This window comes from Oncorhynchus masou, chromosome 3 (genome assembly GCF_036934945.1).
Source record: "Oncorhynchus masou masou isolate Uvic2021 chromosome 3, UVic_Omas_1.1, whole genome shotgun sequence".
NCBI classification, from domain to species: domain Eukaryota; kingdom Metazoa; phylum Chordata; class Actinopteri; order Salmoniformes; family Salmonidae; genus Oncorhynchus; species Oncorhynchus masou.
Genome location: NC_088214.1, coordinates 41,229,622 through 41,254,051, shown reverse-complemented (window position 1 = coordinate 41,254,051; position 24,430 = coordinate 41,229,622). Strand labels below are relative to the sequence as shown.

The window sequence follows — 24,430 nt, the reverse complement described above, 5'->3', positions numbered from 1 at the left end:
AGTTTCACTTGAATTGATCGTTATCAATGCCTCCCATTGTGATTAGGCTACCAACCATGTAAAATGGAGTATGTCTACAGACTTTCTATCTCATTGTCTATGTCTTGTTGGCCTCCTCATCGTCCTCTTATACTGGGGTTGGTCCCACTTAGCAAAGCATCTACAATTCTGTAGCTTTTTATAAAGGGTTCATTTAGCCTTCAGTTGTGGTTGTTGTGGTTGTTTAGCTGTTTTTGTATTCAAAGTGGGAGAGTGTGATTTAACAGCTCCGGCCTTAAAATACAATCGTCCTCGTCTTTTTCTCTCTTAGCCCCGAAATCTATCATGAGGAGAAATGGCGGTGCTCAGATGTCAAAGAACCTCCACTTTACGGGTGTGCACAGCGGGTAAGACACAAGGCTCCTGCTGTTTATTGTTGACAAATAACTAACTTGAGCATCGCCCTTTGAATTTATGACCAACTTATGGCTAACCCTGTGCAGCAACACTAATTTTGTACTGTCTGCGTTCAGCTACAGTATAAAAACCATCATGATGGCTATAATGGGCAAAGCACATTGGTTCATAATGACACTGTAGTGTCTGAATATTTTTTGCACATGTGTTTAGCTTTGAAACAACACCAAATGAGGATTTGGACAGTAAGAGCCATGAGAATGAGGACATCTCCGACCTACAGCAACAGCCAAAAGGACAACTCCACCCTGGGGAGATGGTAGAGAAACCTGCAGAACATGGTGGTTCCAACCATGGAGACCAGAAAGAGGGAGACCCAAGTCAAGAGATGATGGAAGGAACCGATCCAATGGACCAGACTACTCAATATGTACAACCAGACTCACATACAGATAGTGGTGAAAATCTGAAAGCTGGAGAACCAGAAAAACAGGCCAAGATAGACACCAACAAAGAGGAACCTATGGAGGCAGAACCAGACCCAAACAGAGATTCCAAACATGAACTGAAAGACAGGTGAAGAGAACTGAATATATATTTATATATTATTTTGTTCATGAATTATACAATTTGAGGATTTGCCCGTTTTTTAAAAACTTACCTTTATTTAACGAGGCAAGTCAGTTAAGAACAAATTCTTATATTCAATGACGGCCTAGGAACAGCGGGTTAACTGCCTGCTCAGGGGCAGAACAACAGATTTGTACCTTGTCAGCTCGGGAGTTTGAAATTGCAACCTCCGGTTACTAGTCCAACGCTCTAACCACTAGGCTGCCCTGCAGCCCCAGTTAACATTTGGACATATTTATTTGGCATTTGTCATATTTTGAAGAGTGACCAATTTTTTTTCTTCAGACTATGTAAAAAAAAACACAATATTTATTATAATATATTGATGTTAGTGAGAGTATATGAATATTGCTGGCAATCCAACTCATGGGACTAATGATTGTCTTTCCTCATAGGGACACTGTAGATGGAGAGTTCATAGCAGCGTGTAATTTCCTCAAAGATCACATGGACAACATGGATAACCCCAATGATGAAATGGTACGCATGGTACAGCAATACACTTAAACATAGGCATATAGGCACAACTAATCACACAAGTGTTATTCGAACGCTTCTGTGAATATCTGTTGAGATAGACGAGGCACTACCAAACAGTGTCTTAAAAGGTGAGCACAATTTGTGACCGCATCCTTTTTCATTTATTGAACGGAAGAGGATAGCTATGCACCTCCTTTCTTTCTCTTATTTCACCTGTATTTAACCAGATAAGTCAATTGAGAACCAATTCTCATTTACAATAGTGACCTGGCCAAGAGGCATAAACATCGCAACACTGAACAGGACAACACAAAATAACACAACAAATAAATAAGAACACAGTATACCGAGGAAAGGTAAGAAATGTTCACGTTGGGAGCAGATGAGTCCAAGGCAACACAGCAGACTTAATGATCAGCAGATACATTGATCAGATAGCAGCTCAGTTAATATGTTTTTGAAGGAGTGTGGTGGGATGGATGTGTCAAGATTGAGGGTCGTTTGCAGCTCATTCCAGTCATTGGCGGCGGAAAAATGGAAGGAATGACGGCTAAAGGATGTGCGGGCTTTGGGAATGACCTGTGTGATATACAGTGCCACATTTAATTGTGTTACAAAGTGGATTCAATAGTATTTTTTTTGTAAAGAATCTACATAAAATACTAACGTCAAAGTGGAAGAGAAATTCTAACAAAAAATATAGTTGTTGCATAGTTGCACTGAACAAAAATATAAATGCAACATGTAAAGTGTTGGTCCCATGTTTCATGAGCTGAAATAAAATATCCCAGAAATGTTCCATACACGCAAAAAGCTTATTTCTCTCAAATGTTTTGCACAAATTTGTTTTCATCCCTGTTAGTGAGCATTTCTCCTTTTCCATGATAATTCATCCACCTGACAGGTGTGGCATAGCAAGAGGCTGATCATTACACAGGTGCACCTTGTGCGGGGAACAATAAAATGCCACTCAACAATGCCACAGATGTCTCAAGGTTTGAGGGCATGTGCAATTGGCATGCTGACTGCAGGAATGTCCACCAGAGAATGTAATGTTCATTTCTCTACCATAAGCTGCCTCCCATGTCTCTTCAGAAAATTTGGCAGTAAGTCCAACTGGCCTCACAACCGCAGACCACATGTATGGCGTCGTTTGGGTGAGCGGTTTGCTGATGTCAACGTTGTGAACAGAGTGCCCCATAGTGGTGGGGTTATGGTATGAAAAGTCCAAGGCAACACAGCAGACTTAATGGGCAAGCATACGCTACGGACAACAAACACAATTTCATTTTATCGATGGCAGTTTGAATACACAGAGACGCAGTGACGATATCCTGAAGCCCATTGTCGAGCCATTCATCCACCACCATCACCTCATGTTTCAGCATGATATTACACAGCCCCATGTCGCAAGGATCTGTACACAATTCCTAGAAGCTGAAAATGTCCCAGTTCTTCCATGGCCTGCATATTCACCAGACATGTCACCCATTGAGCATGTTTAGGATGCTCTGGATCGATGTGTACGATAGTGTGTTCCAGTTCCTGCCAAAATCCAGCAACTTTGCACAGCCGTTGAAGAGGAGTGGGACAACACTCCCCAGGCCACAATCAACAGCCTGATTAACTCTATGTGAAGGAGAAGTGTGGCGCTGCATGAGGCAAATGGTGTTCACACCTGATACTGACTGGTTTTTTTAAGGTCTCTGTGACCAACAGATGCATATCTGTATTTCCAGTCATGTGAAATCCATAGATTAGGGCTTAATGCATTTATTTCAACTAACTGATTTCCTTATATGAACTGTAACAATAGTAACATCTTTGTTGAATTTATATTTTTGTTCAGTGTATTTAGCCTTTGTTTAGCCAAGCCTAAATTATTTCAGCAGTAAAATGTGCCAATAATAATTATGCTGTGGAATATCTATTAAACCACCCAGACACATCAAAGATAGAGTCGTCTTTCTGAACTGAGCTGCAGGTAAGGAATGAAACTGCTTAGGGATGTTACCATGAGGCCATTGGTGATTTTAGAACAGCTACAGAGTTGAATGGTTGTGATGGGAGAAAACTAAGGATGGATCAAAAACATTGTAGTTACTTCACAATAATTGCCTAAATTACAGAGTGAAAATAACAATACAAATATACAGAATAAAAATATTCCAAAACATGCATCTTGTATGCAGCAAGGCACTAAAGTAATACTGCAAAAAAATAACACAGCAAATACACTTTTTGGGCTAAATGCAAAGCCTTATGTTTCGGGCAAATCGAATAAAACACACCGCAGAGTAATTGCCTCCTTATTTTAAAGCATTGTGGTATGCTTGACATTGGCAAATGCTGGAGAGTTTTCCAGAATGAATATAAACTGAATGGAGCCAAGCACAGGCTATATCCTTAAGGAAAACCTGCTTCAGTATGCCTTACACCAGACACGGGGAGAGTAATTCCCCTTTCAGCGGGACAATAACCCACAACACAAGGCCAACACTACGTTGGAGTTGCCTACCAAGAACATAGTGAATGTTCCTGAGTGGCCATGTTACAGGTTTGACTTAAATCTGCATGGAAATATATGGCAAGACTTGAAAATGGCTGTCTAGCCATGATCCCCGAAATCTTGACAGAGCTTGAAGAATTGCACAATTCAGGTGTGCAAAGCTCTTAGACACTTTCCCAAGAAGACTCACAGCTGTCATTGCTACCAAAGGTGTTTCTAACATGTATTGACTCAGGCAGCTGAATACGTATGCCATGACTTTTAATAATCATAAAAATAAATTCAAAACATTTTTCTTCCACTTTGACATTACAGAGTCTTTTGTGTAGATTGTTGACAAAAAAGACAATTAAGTCCATTTTAATCCAACTTTGTAACAGAAATCCAAGGGGTCTGAATACTTTTGCAAGGCACTGTATCTACAGTACCAGAGCGCAGGATGCTATTGGTAGTGGGGGATGTTGAGGAGTGAGCTGAGGTAGAGGTGGGACTTGCCTATGAGGGACTTGTAAATAAATTGGTAGCAGTGAGTCTGGCGTCGTGTACTGTATGTAATGAGGGCCAGTTGACCAGGGTGCAAAGGTCACAGTTAAGAGTGTTGAAAGGGGGACTGGTAACAACCCACTGGGCACACACTGGTTAAATCAATGTTGTTTCCACGTCATTTCAATTAAACCAATGTGGAATAGACGTTGAACTGATGTCTGTGCCCAGTGGGAAAGCGGTTGGCGTGTGGTAAATGGCGTCTAGTTTATTGAGGGAGGTTTTAGGGGCGAGCCTGTAAACTACATTGCATTGTCCAGGATTGGCAGGATGGTCATTTTTACAAGGATGCGCATGGCAGTGTGGGTGAAGGATGTTTTTGTTGAAGTAGAGGAAACCAAATTCTGGATTTAACTTTAGACCTAAGGTGTGTGACGTGGGTATGGAATGAGAGTGATCGGTCCAGCTATATACCAAGATATTTATAAGTGTCGACATACAGTACTCTAGCTCAGACCCGTTCAGGGTGAGAATGTTAGGAGGGCAGGTAGGTTCCGGTTGAAGAGCATACATCATTTTGTTGGTATTGAGTAGTAGGTCAAGGTCAGATAAAGCATGCTGGATGTTGTTAAGGCTACGTTGTAGGGTGGTCAGCACGGGCACTTTCATTAGTGCTATTGGCCTCAAACTCTCTGCTATGTGCATTTTCTCTTGGAAATATCCAAGCATTATGAATAGATGTTGCCCTCAGATACAGATCTAGGACTAGCTTACCCTCCATTTTGGGGAGAAAAACGGTCAAATTTCATTTGCTCCCCAGAGGCGGGCTTTGGTGGTGCTGTTCCGAGATTGGTTCCGGGTGGCGGCTGAAGAGGACTCCTTGGCCAATACCGTGTCTGTGTACCTCAGAGAGGTGAGGAAGGCCACGCCCTCGCTCCTCCCCTTCCTTGTTAACATGGCGGACGACAACGGCAACACAGTGCTGCACTATAGCGTATCCCATGCCAACTACCCCATCGTCAGCCTGCTACTGGACACAGGTTGGTACCACTGTGTGTGTGTTATTACACAGCTATGGGGCAATCTAAGGTAAGACAGTGAGTGAGTGAGTGAGTGAGTGAGTGAGTGAGTGAGTGAGTGAGTGAGTGAGTGAGTGAGCATAAACACTTATTGTATGGAATTATGTGTATCTAAATGGTTATACATTTGTACTTACTATTCCATATCTAACAGGTTGACATTGTGTATTGAGCATTCCAATACACCGTATGTGTGTGTTTGTCCTTCCCCATACAGGTGTGTGTGAGGTGGACCTCCAGAACAAGGCAGGGTACACAACGGTGATGCTGGCCTCCCTAACGGCCCCGGACGGCTCTGGGGACATGGAGGTGGTCCGCAGGCTCATGGAGCTGGGGGACGTCAACGCTCGAGCCAGCCAGGTCACTACCTCTATAACTGCCAAGTACACACCTCATACTTCCTCCTAACACTCTTGTATGGCACATAATATACTATACGATCAAGTATCTTGGTATTCCAAATGTATAACTGTGTGTTGTCCAAACGGTTCCATAACACAAAGCAATAGACAAGAATGGCTCCAACAATCCATCGTGGGTGTTACAGAGTTAACATTATGATTATAGCTATGGAACATCAAAGTAATGTACAGTAAATTGGACCTGTGCAGTGAGTACTTGTTTTGAATAATAATAGATTTCAATTGTCATGCCGCAGACTATAAACTATAAACCATATGAATCCGCACCAAGGGCCAGTGGTCTGTCATTCTGCTCACAGAGAGGGTAAAAGGGCTTTTTGATAAACAGAGGCTTATAGCTCGGCTTTGGAGAGAGGAAATATTGAGTTGACCTTTACAGCTTGCAGCCTGGGTTAGGATGAATCACCTCTGTACCACTGAGAGCAGCGGGAGAAACCAGTAGCTTGGTTACACCAGAATGAACACTGTGCTCACCATTGTTCCAGAGCAGCATTCAGTCTGGTTTAACCAGGCTAAGGTACTGGAGCAGGAATGCCCTTATGTTTCTGGCATGGCTACAGAAGACTGGAGGTTATCGTGAGCTCTCTCCCGCTGCCTGGACCTCTGTCCTCTCATCTCCTCTCACATACAGAGAGAGCTTCAATCTTCTCCATGATTGATCAAAAACCAAATGACACAAGAACCATAATAACATGTCTTAACGGACCCATGGGCCGCGCCTCGGGCTGTTGTGGTGGCTGTATTACTGCCACTCCGGTCGTCATGAGTCATGACCGCAGTAACATTCCACGTGACCATCACGGTAATCTTCTCTTCTGCACTCTGGACATGCGTTGGTAGTACTCAACTCGCTAACAACCACCGGGTCGCCAATGGCCTGGTACTCAGGGCTCTACTGTCCCTCTACCCACTCTGACATGAATGCAAAAAAACCACATCAAAGTCTATTATCATCAAAACAGTATCATGCTTTTAAAATTCAGCTCACTGTGATCAAATTGAAGAAAGAAGTTTAGCAACAGGTTGAAACGGAGTGGAAAACATGGTCGCTGTGGATGTTGTTTCAAAGCCAAACACTACGAAATGGACAGCGCTTTCTAAGGTGATGATTCATTTAAAACACCCTTATGCATATTAAGTGTTTATAAATACCCATAGGTATGTTTTGATTTCTAAGACATTCTAAGGTTTGCATCATACCCAACTAAAGTTGCCAAATAACTCAAAATCTAGCATATAGGACCTGTTTCAAATGATCACTTTTAGGCTAAACATATCCACATCATATGCGCACTCTCTCCAGAATGGGATTATATATCCTTTCTATTTTATTCAGCTAAAATCAATTATATTCTTCTTAATATAAAATCATATAATATAAAATAATGGTACGGGACTTATAAGCATATCTTGCCTGCTAAATGAACCAGCCTACAGCCTATGGCACGGCGCATAGCCAGATATAAAGTAGGCCAACTCATTTTCTGTTCTTTTGAAATACATTTTCTTCACATCACAATGTCTCTTTAGACCTGCCTAAAATAAATCGTGGATTTATTGTGATGGTGTATAGTAAATGGATTAATTCAACTTTGTCAAATGTCCCAAAGACGTGCATCAGCGGCTTGTATGCGCAGAGACCCGGAGACGCTAAACGTGTATATGTTCATTAACGATCAATTACCATGAGACCGGAAGTCTTTTGCATAACAATAACCTGCGGACAACATTTCATGACCACCATAGGCCAAGCCTGCATACTTTGTTTCTCTCTCTCTTTTAAACACACAGTAAAATATTCTCCCATAAGACTGGCCTAAAGATGAACCATCCCACCAGGAATTTGTCACAACTTCCTTATGGCCAGTCAGTTTTTAGCTCGGCATATTGAGATGATTCTCCGCTTGGCCCTCCTCATTCCTCTTCCCCATCTCTCTCCCTCCAGGGGGGTCAGACAGCTCTGATGCTAGCAGTGAGACATGGCAGGGGCCCGATGGTGCGTCTGCTGCTACGCTGCAGGGCAGACCCCAATGTCCAGGACCGCCAGGGGGCCACGGCCCTCATGTGTGCCTGTGAGAGGGGCCACACACACGTCGCCTGGCTTCTGCTGGAGAGGGCCGAGTGTGACACCAGCCTCACAGACCAGGTGAGTGTTGGATGAATAGACTAGAGAATACACAAACCCAAGTGCATAGACGCACACACTACACGCATAGTGTGTAGTAGCATCTTAAACAGGTTTTGCCCTGTGCAGTAGGTCAGGATTTGGTATCTGGTGCTAACAGGAAGTCTATGCCTGCAGTATGTCACTGGCTCTCATTGTGCCTGTTGGACAACTCAGGAAGAGAAACAGATTAACAGTGCTATGCACTTTATCATACACACAAACACAGATATGGATGCTCACACACACACCCATACAATCCCCCACCCCCCTGCAGGCCCTCAGTTACTAACCACGACTTCAGGAGTAAGCAATACATCCAACACCCAGACCATGCGCCACCTAGTGGACAAGTATACAAAATACACCCCTGGGGGGGATAAGAGTGCCTCCAAGTATTGCCATTATAAGATTCAATGTGAACAGGATGTCAGCCCTCTTTTCTCACTAGAATTAGCGCCTTTGCTGAAAGAGCAGCTTAGGCTATTTGAAGCATTTGAAAGCCCAAATACCTTGGTTGCGTCCCAAGTGGAACCCTATTCTCTATGGGCCCTGGTTAAAAGTAGTGGACTAAATAGGAAATAGGGTGCCATTTGGGGGGCATCCCTTGACTCAGCGATTAGCTCGTCGTAGCCCAGTGAGGTTTGCCTCTACAATAGGCTTCATTAATCCACAGAGAGCTAGCAGAGCGTTAGCCAGGCAGGTCACGCTTAGCTCACTAAAAAGAGGAGCGGAAAGCTCTCACGATGAAGGGCCTACTGCCTTGAATTGACACTATCCTAGATGCAAAAGTGTTAATTGTATAAATTCTAATTCACCCGGGAATGTGCATTCAACCGTTCTCTCTCATTTAGTCTATATCACTGTCGTTTAGCATGGTTACATACCTTAGTAGTGTGTGCCAAACCTTTCCTCAAGTACCCCCACCCATTCCACTTATTTGATGTATTCTAGTACGAGCACACCTGATTAAATTGGTTAACTGATCATCAAGCCCTTCATTAGTTGAATCAGCTGTGTTAGTACTGGAATAGATTTTTTTTAAATGGAGGTACTCGAGCAGAGGTTTGGAAAACACTGCCTTCGCCCATACCTCAAGTGTTGACCTTCTCTGCTTTCTTCCCCCTCTTTTCCTCTCTTCCTCTTCCAGCGTGGTCGCACGGCCCTCTTCGTGGCCCAGCAGGGGTCCTACGGTGACATCACAGCCCTAATCCAGGCCCACCACACACATGCTGGGACATCTCTCTGAGACCTTGACCCCCCTGTTCCCGTGGATAGGTCAAAGACACAGATGCCACAGTGCAAGGAATGTCCAATCCTAAATGGCAACTTATTCCCTACTGTATATAGTGCACTTTTGACTACAATCTAACTAGCTAAGTACATCTAAAAGCTATGGTAGAAAACTGTGTCGGTAGCCTTTTGGCTGTCGCTTGACTTCTCCAACACTCACCACTTACTGTGCTCAGCATGTCATGTTAGCATTTCTCACTGACTTCAAGTACTAGGCTCTGGCCAAGAGTAGTGCACTCACTACACAGTAGGGAATAGAGTGCCATTTCAGACACAGCCGAAGATCCCTCACCTCTGCCCGTCTGATTCGGAGGTGGCCCGTGTCTCTTCTCATCTCCGTCTTGGGCCACTAAGGTTCAGGTTGGGAGGTCAATATCATTCACTATTCCCAACCATGCTTGGAGTTAGCTCTTCAGTCCACTTCCTGTTCCTGGACAGGAAAACATTTGATTTTAAGACTCTTGTGTGCCAGTGGAAGTGTTATTGTGGCAGGTGTGCACTGCTCCAAACTTGGAGTGCGATATTGTCTGCTGGTTTTAGTCCTTGCCTATTAAAATTGATCCAGGTGTCTATTCATACCTGGGCAAATAGCAAAGTGGACTCGTCAGCCGAGTTCCACAATGGGAGATTTAAAAACATTTAAAAAACAGCCAAACTGAGGCCCTTGAGACCTCGAGCCTTCTATCCCCGTGTTATTTTCGAAAATGCATTATTACAGTATATGCTGGACCACCAATGGGTGGATGGGTTGATTGCTCTGCTGGTACTGTATACGTTTCAGTGTCGTTATCCCCTGTATGGCATTAGGGGAGTGACAATGTCCTATCTGTGTGTCAACGCCTTTACATCTCTTCACATGGCCTTTATTCTGTGATTGTACGGTGGGGATTCTATTTTTAATATCTATTATTTTGACTCCGCCTTACACCATCTCTACCATGTGCAACAGGGAAGAGAGCAACTGTGTTGGATAATATAGAAATCTCAGAGAAATCAAATCTAATTGGTATTCAGGTCTGCACCACTACCCTCTGGGCATTTCATTCAGCTAGAGATAATTATTACAGTAAATAGGCAGTACATTTACATTGATGCTTGTCTGGATTGAACTGTTTCCCACTATCAGCAAATTGTTGCATGTATTTTAAAATATCAGTGCGCTATACTGGTAAAGTTTGTTTCCTTATTATCAAAATCCATTATAGACAAACCAGACAGTGGATTTCTCTACTCATTTTGTATGCATTACTCTTAAAGCTAAGCAAAATTGCTGACATATGACAGTTTTAATTAAATGTTTTTGCCAATGATTTTGTATTGATATGGGGCAAAACACATGACATCCATTGTACTATGTAATGACATAAATGGCCAGCAGATGGCGCTACTTTTCCATTCTGTTATAACTGCATGCATGCAATGAATGCTGTCCTGACTGAATGTCTTTCAATTCAGACACGTACATTCTGTATGTACGGGATTAGGAGGTATACAATCCCTTTGTAATATGACACACAATTCTTTCTGGTGAGTGCTACTCATTGGTAGCAGTGCGTCTGGATAAGGTGAGTCCGCCCCCATGAAATGCCAAAATGCTTTTAGCATTTACGAAAAGCTCCAATCCATTACTAGTATTATAATAATCATACAAGCATTCAAAGTAATCCACCTTGCGCTTACACTTTGAAATACAATGCCTTGTCAGCCATAATAGATTATATGAATTCTTGGTACTGGACCAGTAGGTCTCATTCTCTATGCTGGTATGTGTATGTATGTGTGAGGCTTGGCTGCATGGAAATTGTGTGTGAGAAATAAGACTGAGATAGAGGCAGTGTGTGTGATAGTGAAAGAGAGAGTGTGTGTGCACGTGGTTGGCTTTATCGCCATGGCAGCAAAGCCCCACAATTCCCCACGGGATCCCCAGGATGCCTGTTGCTGTCTGTCACACTGACCCCACGCCTGCAGTGTTGCATCCCCATCACACAAAGAAGAGACTGAGTCAGCAATATACTGTATCTATTACAGCCACACACACACACGCCCGCTCGCACATAAGCATGCAAGCACACCAACACACAACCACACACACTTCTATCCCTGTTACGGAATCAAACAACAACTGCAAAACCACATAAATATAAAGAGAGAGACATACTGTATGTCATTTATATTCATACGGTATCAGGTGTGTGTGTGAGGCATCACTGTCACAGTAGGATAAAGAGCTCCATCCTCTCCCTCATCCCCAACCAGTGTTCACGGGGCTCGGATTTAAGGTGTCCATCTGGGCTCTAGTCAAGAGGACCAACATCTGTGACGTATCCCTGTCTGGCCCAAAGTTCAACTGGGCTCCCTATGCATCCTGCATGATTTCCTGTTTAAATGGGGATCATAAAGGAACTATGCAGATGAATGGTGATTTTAACTTTTCGGGCTGTCAAATGGCTGCCTCAAAAGTTAGCATCCTCTTGGAATGAGACAATTTTTGCGAGTTAGCAACGATACGGAGTCTGTGACTTGGTTTGCTCGCGGCCGCTCTCACTCCCTGCTCTTGAATACACACCTGAAATGTCCAGTGTCTTCCGCCAGCTACGCCATTTTAACAGAAGGCATCGCAAATGGACTACTCTATAACTGCAGTGCAGACGCAGTCCACATAAGACCGTGCCAAAAGACCCAGAGATTCTTGGTCAGTTTAATGTATGTGTGTCTCGATAGATGCTCTTGACAGAAATGATGTCTGTAAACATATGAAGATACAAATATTAAGAGAAGGGAGATGGGAGATTTAAAAAAAGACACAGGGAAGAGATTTGCAATAAAGTTTTATATATCAATATATAGATATTTAAGAACAACTTCATGAAATAATAAAAAGGTGAGCGAGACCGTTTTTTGTCAATTCTGGGTACAGATGTTCTTATTTGCATGTTACAGAAGTTGCTTGAAAAGAACCCATCTCCCACAGCGAAACAGCAGTACAACAAAAAAGAGAGAGAAAAAAAGGCACCAGAAAACAATCGTTGATATTATAAAACGCTGGGGTTGAGAAACAATGAGATACGGGAAGATATTGAGGAGGAACCACGTTGTATTACTTGTACTGATAAATAAGTACACATTAGGAAAGAGAAAATGTTATCAAATGAAGCAAGACCAAGTAACAACACAAAACACTTGGGCGGATAATTCATATTTCGTACAATCAGGGAATGCAGTGCTCTTTTATACAAATAAATTAATATACTGTCATCAACACTTTATTCTTATCTAAAATCTTATGTACATATTTTTCTTTTAAAGAATTGTATAATACTTTATCAAAAACTGGTTTGCAATATGAAAATGTATTTACAAATCATGATTTCAAAAAACACCCTCGCAGCTACTCCGGTCCCAAAAACATACATACTCACATGCACTCATTCTGACACACACACACACACACACACACAATACAGAAGGCATTCTGAGAGGGCTGGGCAACAAAGTGTACAAAACGTTTCCAATATGGCTGTGAAATGAACACAAATACTCGCACACATGCATAAACACACACACAGGCACACACACATATCCACCCCCACTACACACACCTATTCAATCTGGCTCTTACCAAATCCTATTTCATCCCATCACCGTGATCGACAATACTACAATGGAGGGGACTCAGAAATATCTATTTTCTGAGCGGATCCCCAATGTGCGGGACAGGACAAAGGGAGAGGTGGACAAAAGACAGTTGTGTTTACTGACAGGAGAATCCAACCTGACTGAACCTCATTACTGTTTAAGCACGTGTCCCAAATGACATCCTTTTCCCTACATAGTGCACTACTTTTGACCAGAGCCCTATGGGTCCTGGTAAAAAAAAAAAAAAGAGTAGTGTACTATAAAGGGAATAGGGTGCCATTTAGGAAGCAAGCAAAAAAAAATCTGTCACAGTGATGTCGGCCACCAGAATAGCTGACGGGCCTTTTGTCAGCAGTCGACCTCCCACTGACTGAGTGCCTCCTATATGAAAGCTCACATTGACATCTTCTCAAAGAATGAAGACAGGGGCATGGATGTTTGTGTTCGCGTGTCTGGTGTGTGTGTGTGTGTGTGTGTGTGTGTGTGTGTGTGTGTGTGTGTGTGTGTCTTTGGGGTGAGTGTAATGCTTGTGTTTGTGAAGGGCGAGTGAGTATGCAGTGTGTGTAATGCTGTGTGTAATCTTCCTAGTAAAGTGAATGTTTCTGTAGTTCTGTCCAATTTATGGAGTTCTGCCCTTGAGCTGTTCTTGTCTATTAATGTTCTGTATTATGTCATGCTTCATGTTCTGTGTGGACCCCAGGAATAGTAGCTGCTGCTATCTCAACAGCTAATGGGGACACTAATAGAATACCCCCTGTGTGTGATCTCTTGAGGGTGAGTGACTCTGTGTGTGTGTTGTACTGACAAAGAGAGTAGATAAAGGGGAAATAAAATCAACAATAACAGATGACAAATTCACCTGTGGCCATGGAAAACAGCTAAAAAGAGGAGAGGAGAATAATAGCCTAAACGATTCACCTCAGTACAACAACCCTCTAATTGCTTTTCTCAAACTGTTAGCTAAGCATTAGCCTGGTAGCCATTAGCCATATCTGGTTCTGCTTTAGCCTAGTTAAACATTAGCCTTCGAGCTAGCTAATTCTGCTCTAGCCAACTCTTTTCTCATTATCATACCTAAAGGCTGGTTTTTAGTCCATCTATTGACATGTTGTTGCAGTGATATCATGAAAATTTTATTTACAAACTCGGTTTGTTTGTATAAACACAAAGTTGACATCATGAGCATTATATTGCCACGTGATAGTGACTTACATTCTATCTAAGCTGCCTTTCTCCTGAGAAGAGATTAATAGTAATAGTTTGTTTGATTTCTCATACTCACACCTAGTCTGGAATTAGATTGACTAGATAGGCAGCTCAGCTAAAGTCAGTTTAATTACAGGTTGAATTAAGCTGGCTACCAATTGCTAACCAGGATTCTTTTGTTGTTGAGAATCTTTGGAGTCTTCACTCCCAACGGCAAAGAGACAAGGGTGCTCCATAGCTAAACTTAACATATGCTCTACAAAAAATACAGTCATCCATCATATTAAATGTATGTATATTCTGTATGCTAATGCAAGCTAGCTAGCTGTCAATCAGGCATTTGGAATTTATTGTCATGGCTATGTAGCGCCATTGGCTCTATCTACTCGTGACAATGGACACTGTGGCAGGGTCAAAGTAGAACCGTTTTCACCGTTGTGATGATCTACAGACAGTCAGCCTGAGTATAAATGAAATGTAGATTTGACCAGCAATACTTGCCGCATCCTAATTGTCTAGAGACATGTCGTAGACACACACAAAAGCCTTAACACGGATACTGTTAGCCACTAGCTAGACGTCTTCACTGGGCATAAAAATCCAGCCTACAGTTAATTACTACAAAGGCTTCTCTCGCTAAGCCTTACGCTTTCTTTTGGATCCCAAAGCTGCCACAAAACTTTCTCAACGACCCTTTGCCCTGCTTGCCCTCTTGTAGCCTTTTAGGTTCAATAAGGATAACGTCAAAGGATAACTGTAGAGAGTAGGTACACACACCTAAGTGCAAACACACACACACAACAACAACAACCTCTCTCAAACCTTTCACTCCACTCCAAGACAAAAGCCCTGACCAGAATAACAAAACACCATGACATCTTTAGTAATCGTGAGGTGAACAATAAAACGTGTTGAATGAATAGCTTAAAACTATACAGATTGTCCCATCAACTAAGGTGCTGCCCTCATTTTAAACCTCCCCCTAAAAAGCCAGAGAATGAGGATCCACCAGGGATATAAAATGGAGAGCATAGATATATAACATCAAGGGCAAAATGACTCTCTTGGAACTCCTCTCGGCCTTAAACGTGAGACAGATAGCACAGCTCAATACTGCTGAAATTGATCAAAAGTGGATGAAAAACATCCAGAATTGGTGTCGACTCAGTTGCAACTCAAGTCCAGTGATCTAAATTCAATTGATTCATAGAGAATTCAAGAACTGAATTGACAGGAATTCAAACCGAACCAACCCCAACTCTGACATAACATAAATAAACCTTAGAAAGTGTCAAACTGTCAATTTTGTGTGATGAATTCGCACAGCATGGTCCCGAATGGCTGGATGTGACGAGAACATCATATGTCCATCCTTTGAACAGACTCAGTGAGTGACCCCTGACCTTAGTACTGTGTGTGTGTGCATGTGTGTATGTGTGTGCGCCTGAGCAGCGGCCATCTTGAAAATTAACCCCCTGAGCAGCCATTTAGTCTAGTTTCCATCCTCCCACTTTGCCTCACTTAGCCGTAGTGGACAGCATAGGCTGCTCCGTGTACCAGTGAGTCCCCGGGTCGGGCATACTGCCACCCAGTGGTAGAGCGATAAACTGAGGGCATGTATTTCCACCCCCGCCGACTACGCCACACCCCACTCCAACTGGGTACGGGTGATGCCCGTGCTGGCCGCTCATGCCATTGTCCGTCCGTCCGATGTGAATCTCATCCTCTTCGCCCTCGCCTGTGGTCTTGCGGTAAACGGGGTTGTCAAAGTTCATACTCTTGGTAGAGTTTACACGATAGTTCCGCCAAACCAGGTAGACGCCAGTGCAGAGCAGACCGAAGACCACTGTGGCAACAATAGGAACTGCATGCGTTTAACACACAGTGGCAGGGGGAAGGGATGGGGGGACACGGGGAAGATGGAGGAGTGTTAATGTTGTCGGACCATGAGCATCGTGAGATGACAGGCACAGAGTGGAAGTATAGCAAATCAAGACATGCGGGTGGACAGAGGGGGAGGGGACGGAGCGAACTGGCCTTTTGCTGGGGATTTCTGTGCTTGGCTTGGTGGATCAATTGACATTATCATCAGGGAATAATCTCATAACTTCGAAGAGCATGGTTTGTAGGCAGGTAGCCATATAGTTGTCACAGAACTTCTCGAGCCAACTAGGGTATGTGTACCCGTGACCCCAAGCCAAGCCAGATGGGAAATTTCTGAGAGATCTTAGCAAAACTGAGCTTGAGGCAGATTTCATGAAAAACAGTGGGAATTTGGACTTTTGGGTTGTGAAGTACGGTTTGTAACAGAGGAACCACAACTGTCCAGCACGCTTCCAGCAAGCTCATAAAACTGAGAATTTACCAGGGGCGGCAGGGTAGCCTAGTGGTTAGAGCGTTGGACTAGTAACCGGAAGGTTGCGAGTTCAAACCCCTGAGCTGACAAGGTACAAATCTGTCGTTCTGCCCCTGAACAGGCAGTTAACCCACTGTTCCTAGGCCGTCATTGAAAATAAGAATGTGTTCTTAACTGACTTGCCTGGTTAAATTAAACATAATCTTTTGGTGTTGTATATTTGACTAATACATTTAAGTATTGAGCGAGAAGTGTGTCTGGAAGCTAACATGACTTAATTTGCTACTTCAATATAATCTTTATATTATATTTATATACTTAATGCAGAGGAGAGGCATTGCCAGGTGAAGGGGGGCAACCCAAAAATTGCTGGGTTATTTAGACTGATTGGCTAATTCCCCGCTGACCTGTATGCCCATCACCCTTGTCATTAGAAGGGCAGGAGAGACTGGCATTTCCTAAATGCCTTCAATATGCCATCAGCGCCCCCAGAAAAGAAGAGTAGCATAGGGTTGTGTTAAAAAAGAAATAAGCGTTTCTTATTGGACAAATCCATGTACTCCCCCACTGTTTCAGTCAGTATTATTCCATTTGGAATGCGTGTTTTCTGACTGCCTGCAATAATATATCCAAACAAAACCCGCCTGCCACCATGGTTGTTTTGGTTGGAACGCACCCAACACACAATAAATGAATGGATATGCAGTGGCAGAATGTCAAGACACAGACACACAATGGTTTCTGAGTGGCCATGTCTCGAGGCATGGTCCCTCTGGTCCAAACTGAACCAGGATCAGTGGATAGTGTAGACAATAGACTAAATATAGCAAGCTTGGGTTCAAATACTATTTGAAATAATTGTAACTACTTTTATCTATGCCTGATTGAACATTTATGGCTTAATGGACCCTACATCTGGCACTCTAGGCAGGCTAGGGCAAACACTCAAAGTATTTGAAAGATTTAAAATACTATTTGAACCCAGGCATAGTAGGGAGTAGACTAAATATAGCCGGTCAGACAGGAGAAGCAGCCCCTGTGGGGGTACAGATAGAGGACATGTACTTACCTATAGGGATGACTACTCCCAGAACTGCCACTGTCAGGTTCTCCCCCAGGAGAAAATGCTCACTTCCAGCTACAGAGGATGCGGCATGGAGGCAAGAGAAAGAGAGAGGGACATAGGAGTGACAGAGCGAGAGAGGGACATAGGAGAGAGAGAGGGCCATAAGATAGAGAGAGGGGAGAGAGAGAGGAGTGGGGGAGACAGATTTTTTTTTTTTACAGAGTAAGGATGACAAAGGAGAGAGAGAGAGTGAGAAAAACCGATAGGGAGTGTCAGAGAAGAAAATAAAAGTGGGAGAGAGAGAGAGAGAGCGTGGTTAGCCCTGCTATTAGGTGTGTGTGCGTTTGGAACAGGGTTTCCATTAGGAAAATGTGGCACCAGACAACGTGACCGGGAAGATTGTAATTTACCGGCCATTTGAGAAATTTACCAGACCCATATGGATTGGGTTTGTAACCCATTAGGGTGTCCACCCACGGTGCTCAGCAATCCCATTTTGACTATGGTAATTCATCTTAACAGAACATGCAACTCCCTGTAATGAAATAGCCGATAAAACGTCAGTTTCTAACATTTGCCAAAATGAAATTCGCAGGAAAACATCATTCTAAACAGCGCACCTGATGAGAGCGGTTCCATATGTGAGAGAGATGAAAATTTAGAAAGAGTGGGAATCTAAAGATGAAACAATTTAGGAAAGGGACCATTTGGGGATGTTGGATTTCTGATTATCTTAATTCACCACGTCACCCCCACTAATAAGCTTGAGCTTCTAAGTCATTTTTTCTTTACCTCACGCAGTAAGTCAGCGAAGTCTGTTTTAATAACATCCATTGCGAATTATATTATATTAAAACTACAGTTCCCCAGAGTAGGCTATTGAATTTTCTTTCAACAATCTCCCCCTCAATAGTCACCCATCCTCGGTGTGAAAGAGCAATGGAAGTTATAGGCCTACTGCTGCATTGGCCAATAGGCTGTGAGTTCCATGCTCTCGTTTCTTTAGCTGCCAATGAATCACGGCGTATCAATGTGTCCATATGGCAGAGGCTGGAGATCTCAAATGAGTTGCATTTTTTTACTTTTAGATTGGTATCAATTTAATTCAGATTTTTTACAATTAACCACATGACAATGATTTTGAGAAACGAAAAATGCGCATATGAAAATCATAAATGGCACGCAGATCGGTAGCAATGGTAGGATAATTGTAAGCTTCCCGGAGCTTGAAATTCATGTGCCGCCAAAGTCTAAATAAAAATATTTGCCTCCACGTTTCTATGGTTGGATTTTTGGCAATAAGCAACTTTGAAGCAAGGCAAGACATCATCATAATATGAAAAAAAAAAACATTCACGTTTCAAACCATTAAGTATGTTTTCAGAACGCATACTGTCTCCAGCTCAAATTACAACGCGGTGTGTGACTCTCTGATAGCCTGTCGCCTGCACTTGAATGGTGAATGGGGAGGCGAGCTTCAATTACCAGTTCAGAAAACAAAATAGTAGCTCTTTTAAATTGTGCACCAAAACTGTTTTTAACAGGCGATTGCATTTAGAATTGTTGCGCAATGAATGGGCTTTTAAAAGCATATGTTGAGGAGCTGCAGGAGAAATCCCACTCAAAATAGGCTCTATATGCTGTGCGTGTGTGATTGTTGTGTTGAATAAATAACATACATGACAACTAGCGAAAATACACACACAGGCCAATTGAATTTTAAAAAAGTATGCAAAATAACCTATAGATCAAACGTATTTCCATCGACTGGTATTTCTATCAATTAATAAAAAGCATTATTTTGCATTGGGCAACACTTTTTTGGGGGGGCTTTTGCCAGGTAACAGAAACCCTGGTTTGGAAATGAAGCAGTATTTGGCAGGAGACAAAGAGGTGGTGGAAGAGGCTAAGCTTCATCAGATAACACTCTGGCTGTGCCCAAAATGACACCCTATTCCCTATATAGTGCGCTATATGCCCTGGTTAAAAGTAGTGCATATATGGAATAGAGTCCCATTTGCTCCCATAATGTCCAGGAAATAGATGGTTTCTGAAACATGATCATGTAAAATTCAGGTGAACTGATCATTGTATCGCTGTAAACTGCTGGAAATACACTTCCATGCTAATAGCTGTAGGTAATTACTTCAAATAATGTCCCCCTCTCCCTCATTGTCCTAACCAGTTCCAAATCTGACAGGAGGGCTAGAACATCAACAGGTCTACAAAGAGCTGGTTTCTGAAATATTAAATATAGCGATCTTGCTCAAGAACTGTAGGTAATTACTACAAATTCATGTCAATTAAACATAGTACACACAGATACATATCAGGTACACAGACAGACCCACACACACACACACACACACACGGCCACTTGATGGCACTTACAGTGGTGAGAGAGGTTGCTGTCCTCCTTGATGACATTAGTGTCCCCAGACCCTACTGTGGTGGAGGTGGTGTGATCCAAACGCCGGCCATCTTTCTCCTTCACCTCTGCCCCAGGTTTGGCGATGAGGAGGAGTTCTGGGGTGCTGGAGGGGGCGGGGGTGAGGTGGCGGACCCCGGCATCTGCCTGGGACAACCCAGAAGTGGAATGGGAGTCCTCTTTGTCCTCCTCGATACTTGCCGTGATGATGGCTACCGAGCCAGTGGGGAATGGCGACGGTGTGGTAATAGTCTCATTTGCTTAAAGAACAAGAAAATACAATTAGTTACATTACACCCTTGTATGTATGCCATATCAACTATATGTAGCTGTTTTACAAGATTAGAACAGTAAGATCATCATAATAGAGTTTTACTCAATCAAACCTCAACTATGGAAAACTCCCGATGGTGCCGGAAGTACACTACATGACCAAAAGTATGTGGACACCTGCGCGTCCAACATCTCATTCCAAAATTATGGGCATTAATATAGAGTTTGTCCCCCCTTTGCTGCTATAACAGCCTCCACTCTTCTGAGAAGGATTTCCACTAGATGTTGGAACATTGCTACGGGGACTTCCTTCCATTCAGCCACAAGAGCATAAGTGAGGTCGGGCACTGATGTTGGGCGATTAGGCCTGGGTCGCAGTCGGCATTCCAATTCATCCCAAAGGTGTTTGATAGAGTTGAGGTCAGGGCTCTGTGTCGGTCAGTCAAGTTCTTCCACACCAATCTCGACAAACCATTTTTGTATGGACCTCGCTTTGTCATGCTGAAACAGGAAGAGCATTCCCCAAACTGTTACCACAAAGTTGGAAGCACAGAATTGTCTAGAATGTCATAGTATGCTGTAGCGTTAAGAATTCCATTCACTGGAACTAAGGGGCCTAGGCCAAACAATGAAAAACAGCCCCAGAACATTATTCTTCCTCCAAACTTTACAGTTGGCACTATGCATTGGGGCAGGTAGCGTTCTCCTGGCATCCGCCAAACCCACATTTCTCTGTCGGACTGCCAGACGGTGAAGTGTGATTCATCACTCCAGAGAACGTGTTTCCACTGCTCCAGAGTCCAATGGCGGTGAGCTTTACACCACTCCAGCCAACACTTTCCATTGCACATGGTGATCTTAGTCTTGTGTGCGGCTGCACGGCTATGGAAACCCATTTCATGAACCTCCCGACAAACAGTTATTGTGCTGACGTTGCTTCCGAGGCAGCTTGGAACTTGGTAGTGGGTGTTGCAACCCGAGGACAGCCAATTTTTTATGCGCAATGTGCTTCAGCACTCTGTGAGCTTGTGTGGCCTACCACTTCACGGCTGAGCTGTTGTTGCTCCCAGATGTTTCCACTTTACAATAACAGCACTTAACAGCTGACCGGGGCAGATCGAGCAGGGCAGAAATTTGACGAACTGACTTATTGGAAAAAGTGGCATCCTATGGTGGTGCCATGTTGAAAGTCCATGTCTGTCTATGGAGATTGCATGGCAGTGTGCTCGATTTTATACAACTGTCAGCAACGGGTGTGGCTGAAATAGCCGAACCCACTAATTTGAGTATGTCCACATACTTTTGTATTTGAAGCGAGCCATATTGCTGTATGGGGCTGAATGGCACCAAAAAATTGGATCATAGAGAAAAAAAATGACCGGAACTATCAAAGGATCATGGTCGATGTAGTCATTTTAATCCTGCCTGAGAGACATGTGCAAAGAGCGTGCATGAGGGCGAGCCTCCTCGTCGCCTACCGGCCTGTGATTAGTCTGTCAGCATGTGGTTCTGTGTTACGACAAATGTAATAGTCAGAATGGATCAATATTTAAATTAAATATTGTAGCGAACTTAAAAATAATTCACACTGGGGACCGAACTTGATCATAATAAACCAAAATTGGCGTCTAAAAATACATTTTCTCCTTTCTGGCGATCGTAATTTACATAGGCTTTCTAGGGCAGACCAAGGCTTTTGGCACTGATAGGTTGCTACGCAGTAGCCGACCAGCAGAGGTCATGACTCCTCACTCCAGATCGTATACCGGGGGTCTGCAAATCACACACATCAGTGGAAGCTGGTGTCACTTTGAAATGGAGGACAGGCTCATGGTAATGGTTGGAATGAATGGATGGTACCAAATGAGCCCATCACCCCTTTTCTCCCTCCACCAGCCTCCACTAACAGCCACCCACTGACACACACATTCTCACCTGGCACACAGCCCCGCATGTCGGGCCCCAGGTCCTGTCCTGTGGGGCAGGCGCAGGTGTACTTGGGAGAGTGCTCTGTGATCTGGGGGGCTTTGAGACACAGGTACTCACAGCCACCGTTGGCCTCACTGCCCAAGTTACAGCTGTCTGGGCCTTAGAGAGGGAAATAGAGAAACACACAGTAAGAGACAGAAATACAAAAGGCTGTGTTTACACAGGCACCCCATTCTGATCTTTTGCCCAATTATTGGCAAAAGAGCTGATCTGATTGGTCTAAAAATATCAGAATTGGTTTGCCTGTGTAAACGCAGCCAAAGAGACACACAGTCAGAGACTCGGACGCATTGGGGTAAGGAGAGTCTCTCTAGCTAACTTTGACACCATGCTAGATAAGCTAATAACCAACGTGCCAGGGGAGATCTGAGGAATTCCTTGCTAGTCGGCCTATGCATTGCTTGCTCTTTGGGGTTTTAAGCTGGGTATCTGTAAATCACTTTGCGGCTGCTGATGTAAAAAGGGACTTATAAAATACATTTGAATGATTGATAATCCAGGCGAACTGTTCACTTATTCATATAATAAAAACATGAAACTACATAGTAGTTTCTGGTGTAACTGCACTGTTAAGATACACATGGCACATTTGATCTTTGTAAATACTAGCTTCTTAATGTAATAATGTGATGGGTCTGTTACATGAGACCAGGGATCAATCTGTGAAGACCAGGTTGAACTAGTGTAGTTTGTGTGTTTTATGGCATTTTAGTCATTTAGCAGACACTCTTATCCAGAGCAACTTACGGGAGCAATTAGGGTTAAGTGTCTTGCTCAAGGGGACATCGACAGAGTCGGCTCAGGGATTCGAACCACCAACTCAACACTCTTAACCGCTAGGCTTCCTGCCGTGTGTGTGTGTCTCAAAGGATCACAGAGGAAGAATGACTCACACCTTGTGTACTCAGGTAAGGACATGTGTTCAGTCATAGGGAGAAGTGTACTAGAAGCATTGCATAACACACTAGGGACACAGATAAACAACCAGAGACAACAAGCTCTTTCTTGTTCTTTCTCTTTCTCTCTTTCACTCTCAAACACACACACACACACACACACAAAGGTACACCGACAGAACAGAGAAAACAAGTTATTTTTTGTTGTCTTACTTGCTCTCTCTCTCTCACACACACACACACACACACACACCTTGGGGCTGTCGGAGTGGGTGGAAGACCACTATGTCGTGGGGGTCGTTGAGGTGCTCGGCCAGTGTGCTGACATCTTGGCCGGTTAGCCTGTTAGCGCTGTACACCGCCTCCCTCTCCCTGTCTGTCCAGTAGATACGGTCCTGACAGGGGGGAGAGAGATGGAAAGAGGGAATAAGAAAGACAAAAAAGGAGGAGAGGGAAGGAGGGAGGGATAAAGAGTAAGAGGAGGTGGATAGATAAGAGGCAGGAGAAAGGGAGGGGAGGCAATGAAAGCACAGTCAATTTTTTACGTCAATTAACATTGTGTATAGGCATCTGTAAAAAAGAATGCAGTAGACAGACAGCAGTTTGTCGTCTCTCTCGCCTGATTTATAAAAGGCTGAGCTAGCTAGTACAAGACTTTTAGAGCGGCTAGCCAGAGTAAGGACTTTTGGAACATGCTGTTGTAAAAACACATTTGATTGTCAGACAAAACAGAACGACAGACAGACTGACTTCTCAAGCGATGTTACGTGAATAAGCGCTACTTTTACAGTTTAACTGTCTAGCTATCGCCCTCTCTGCAGAAATCCTTGCCGAGATCTCACCAGTGCTACCGTAAAGGGTGAGCATTCTCACTGCTCCTCCGTTGGGAGGTTAAACAAACTCTGACTGCAACCAGACGTCACCTTGTGGTTGTTTATTTCATTATATCCTGTCTGTTTACCGGAACGTTCCCCTAACGTTATCAGGCTTCGGGAAGATGCTGTGCGGAGGGGAGCTGGCATCGTTCCACGGTTGCTGTGGAAACCATGGGCTTAATCCCCATTAGAGTGCGGCGGCGAGACAGCACATCCTGTGGTACAGAACTGTGTATAGGGGGAATGTGC

The 24,430-nt window shown here is 43.5% G+C and overlaps 2 protein-coding genes across 2 annotated transcripts in view; one reads left to right on the top strand and one right to left on the bottom strand.

Annotated features, from left to right (window-relative positions):
- Window positions 1-10,843, top strand: part of LOC135516841 (KN motif and ankyrin repeat domain-containing protein 4-like) — a 31,173-nt gene extending 20,330 nt beyond the window's left edge. The window contains exons 4-10 of the mRNA XM_064940962.1: window positions 311-386; window positions 610-972; window positions 1,422-1,506; window positions 5,319-5,538; window positions 5,795-5,937; window positions 7,945-8,145; window positions 9,314-10,843. Coding sequence (XP_064797034.1) covers window positions 311-386; window positions 610-972; window positions 1,422-1,506; window positions 5,319-5,538; window positions 5,795-5,937; window positions 7,945-8,145; window positions 9,314-9,412 — 1,187 coding nt within the window. The 3' untranslated portion in view covers window positions 9,413-10,843. The remainder of the gene's footprint in view (window positions 1-310; window positions 387-609; window positions 973-1,421; window positions 1,507-5,318; window positions 5,539-5,794; window positions 5,938-7,944; window positions 8,146-9,313) is intronic.
- A 1,424-nt stretch (window positions 10,844-12,267) lies between these two features.
- Window positions 12,268-24,430, bottom strand: part of LOC135516825 (low-density lipoprotein receptor-related protein 8-like) — a 200,529-nt gene continuing 188,366 nt past the window's right edge. The window contains exons 15-19 of the mRNA XM_064940961.1: window positions 23,560-23,701; window positions 22,357-22,509; window positions 20,112-20,408; window positions 17,724-17,792; window positions 12,268-16,162 (exon numbers count right to left, since the gene is read on the bottom strand). Of these exons, the coding sequence (XP_064797033.1) occupies window positions 15,816-16,162; window positions 17,724-17,792; window positions 20,112-20,408; window positions 22,357-22,509; window positions 23,560-23,701 (1,008 nt within the window). The 3' untranslated portion in view covers window positions 12,268-15,815. The remainder of the gene's footprint in view (window positions 16,163-17,723; window positions 17,793-20,111; window positions 20,409-22,356; window positions 22,510-23,559; window positions 23,702-24,430) is intronic.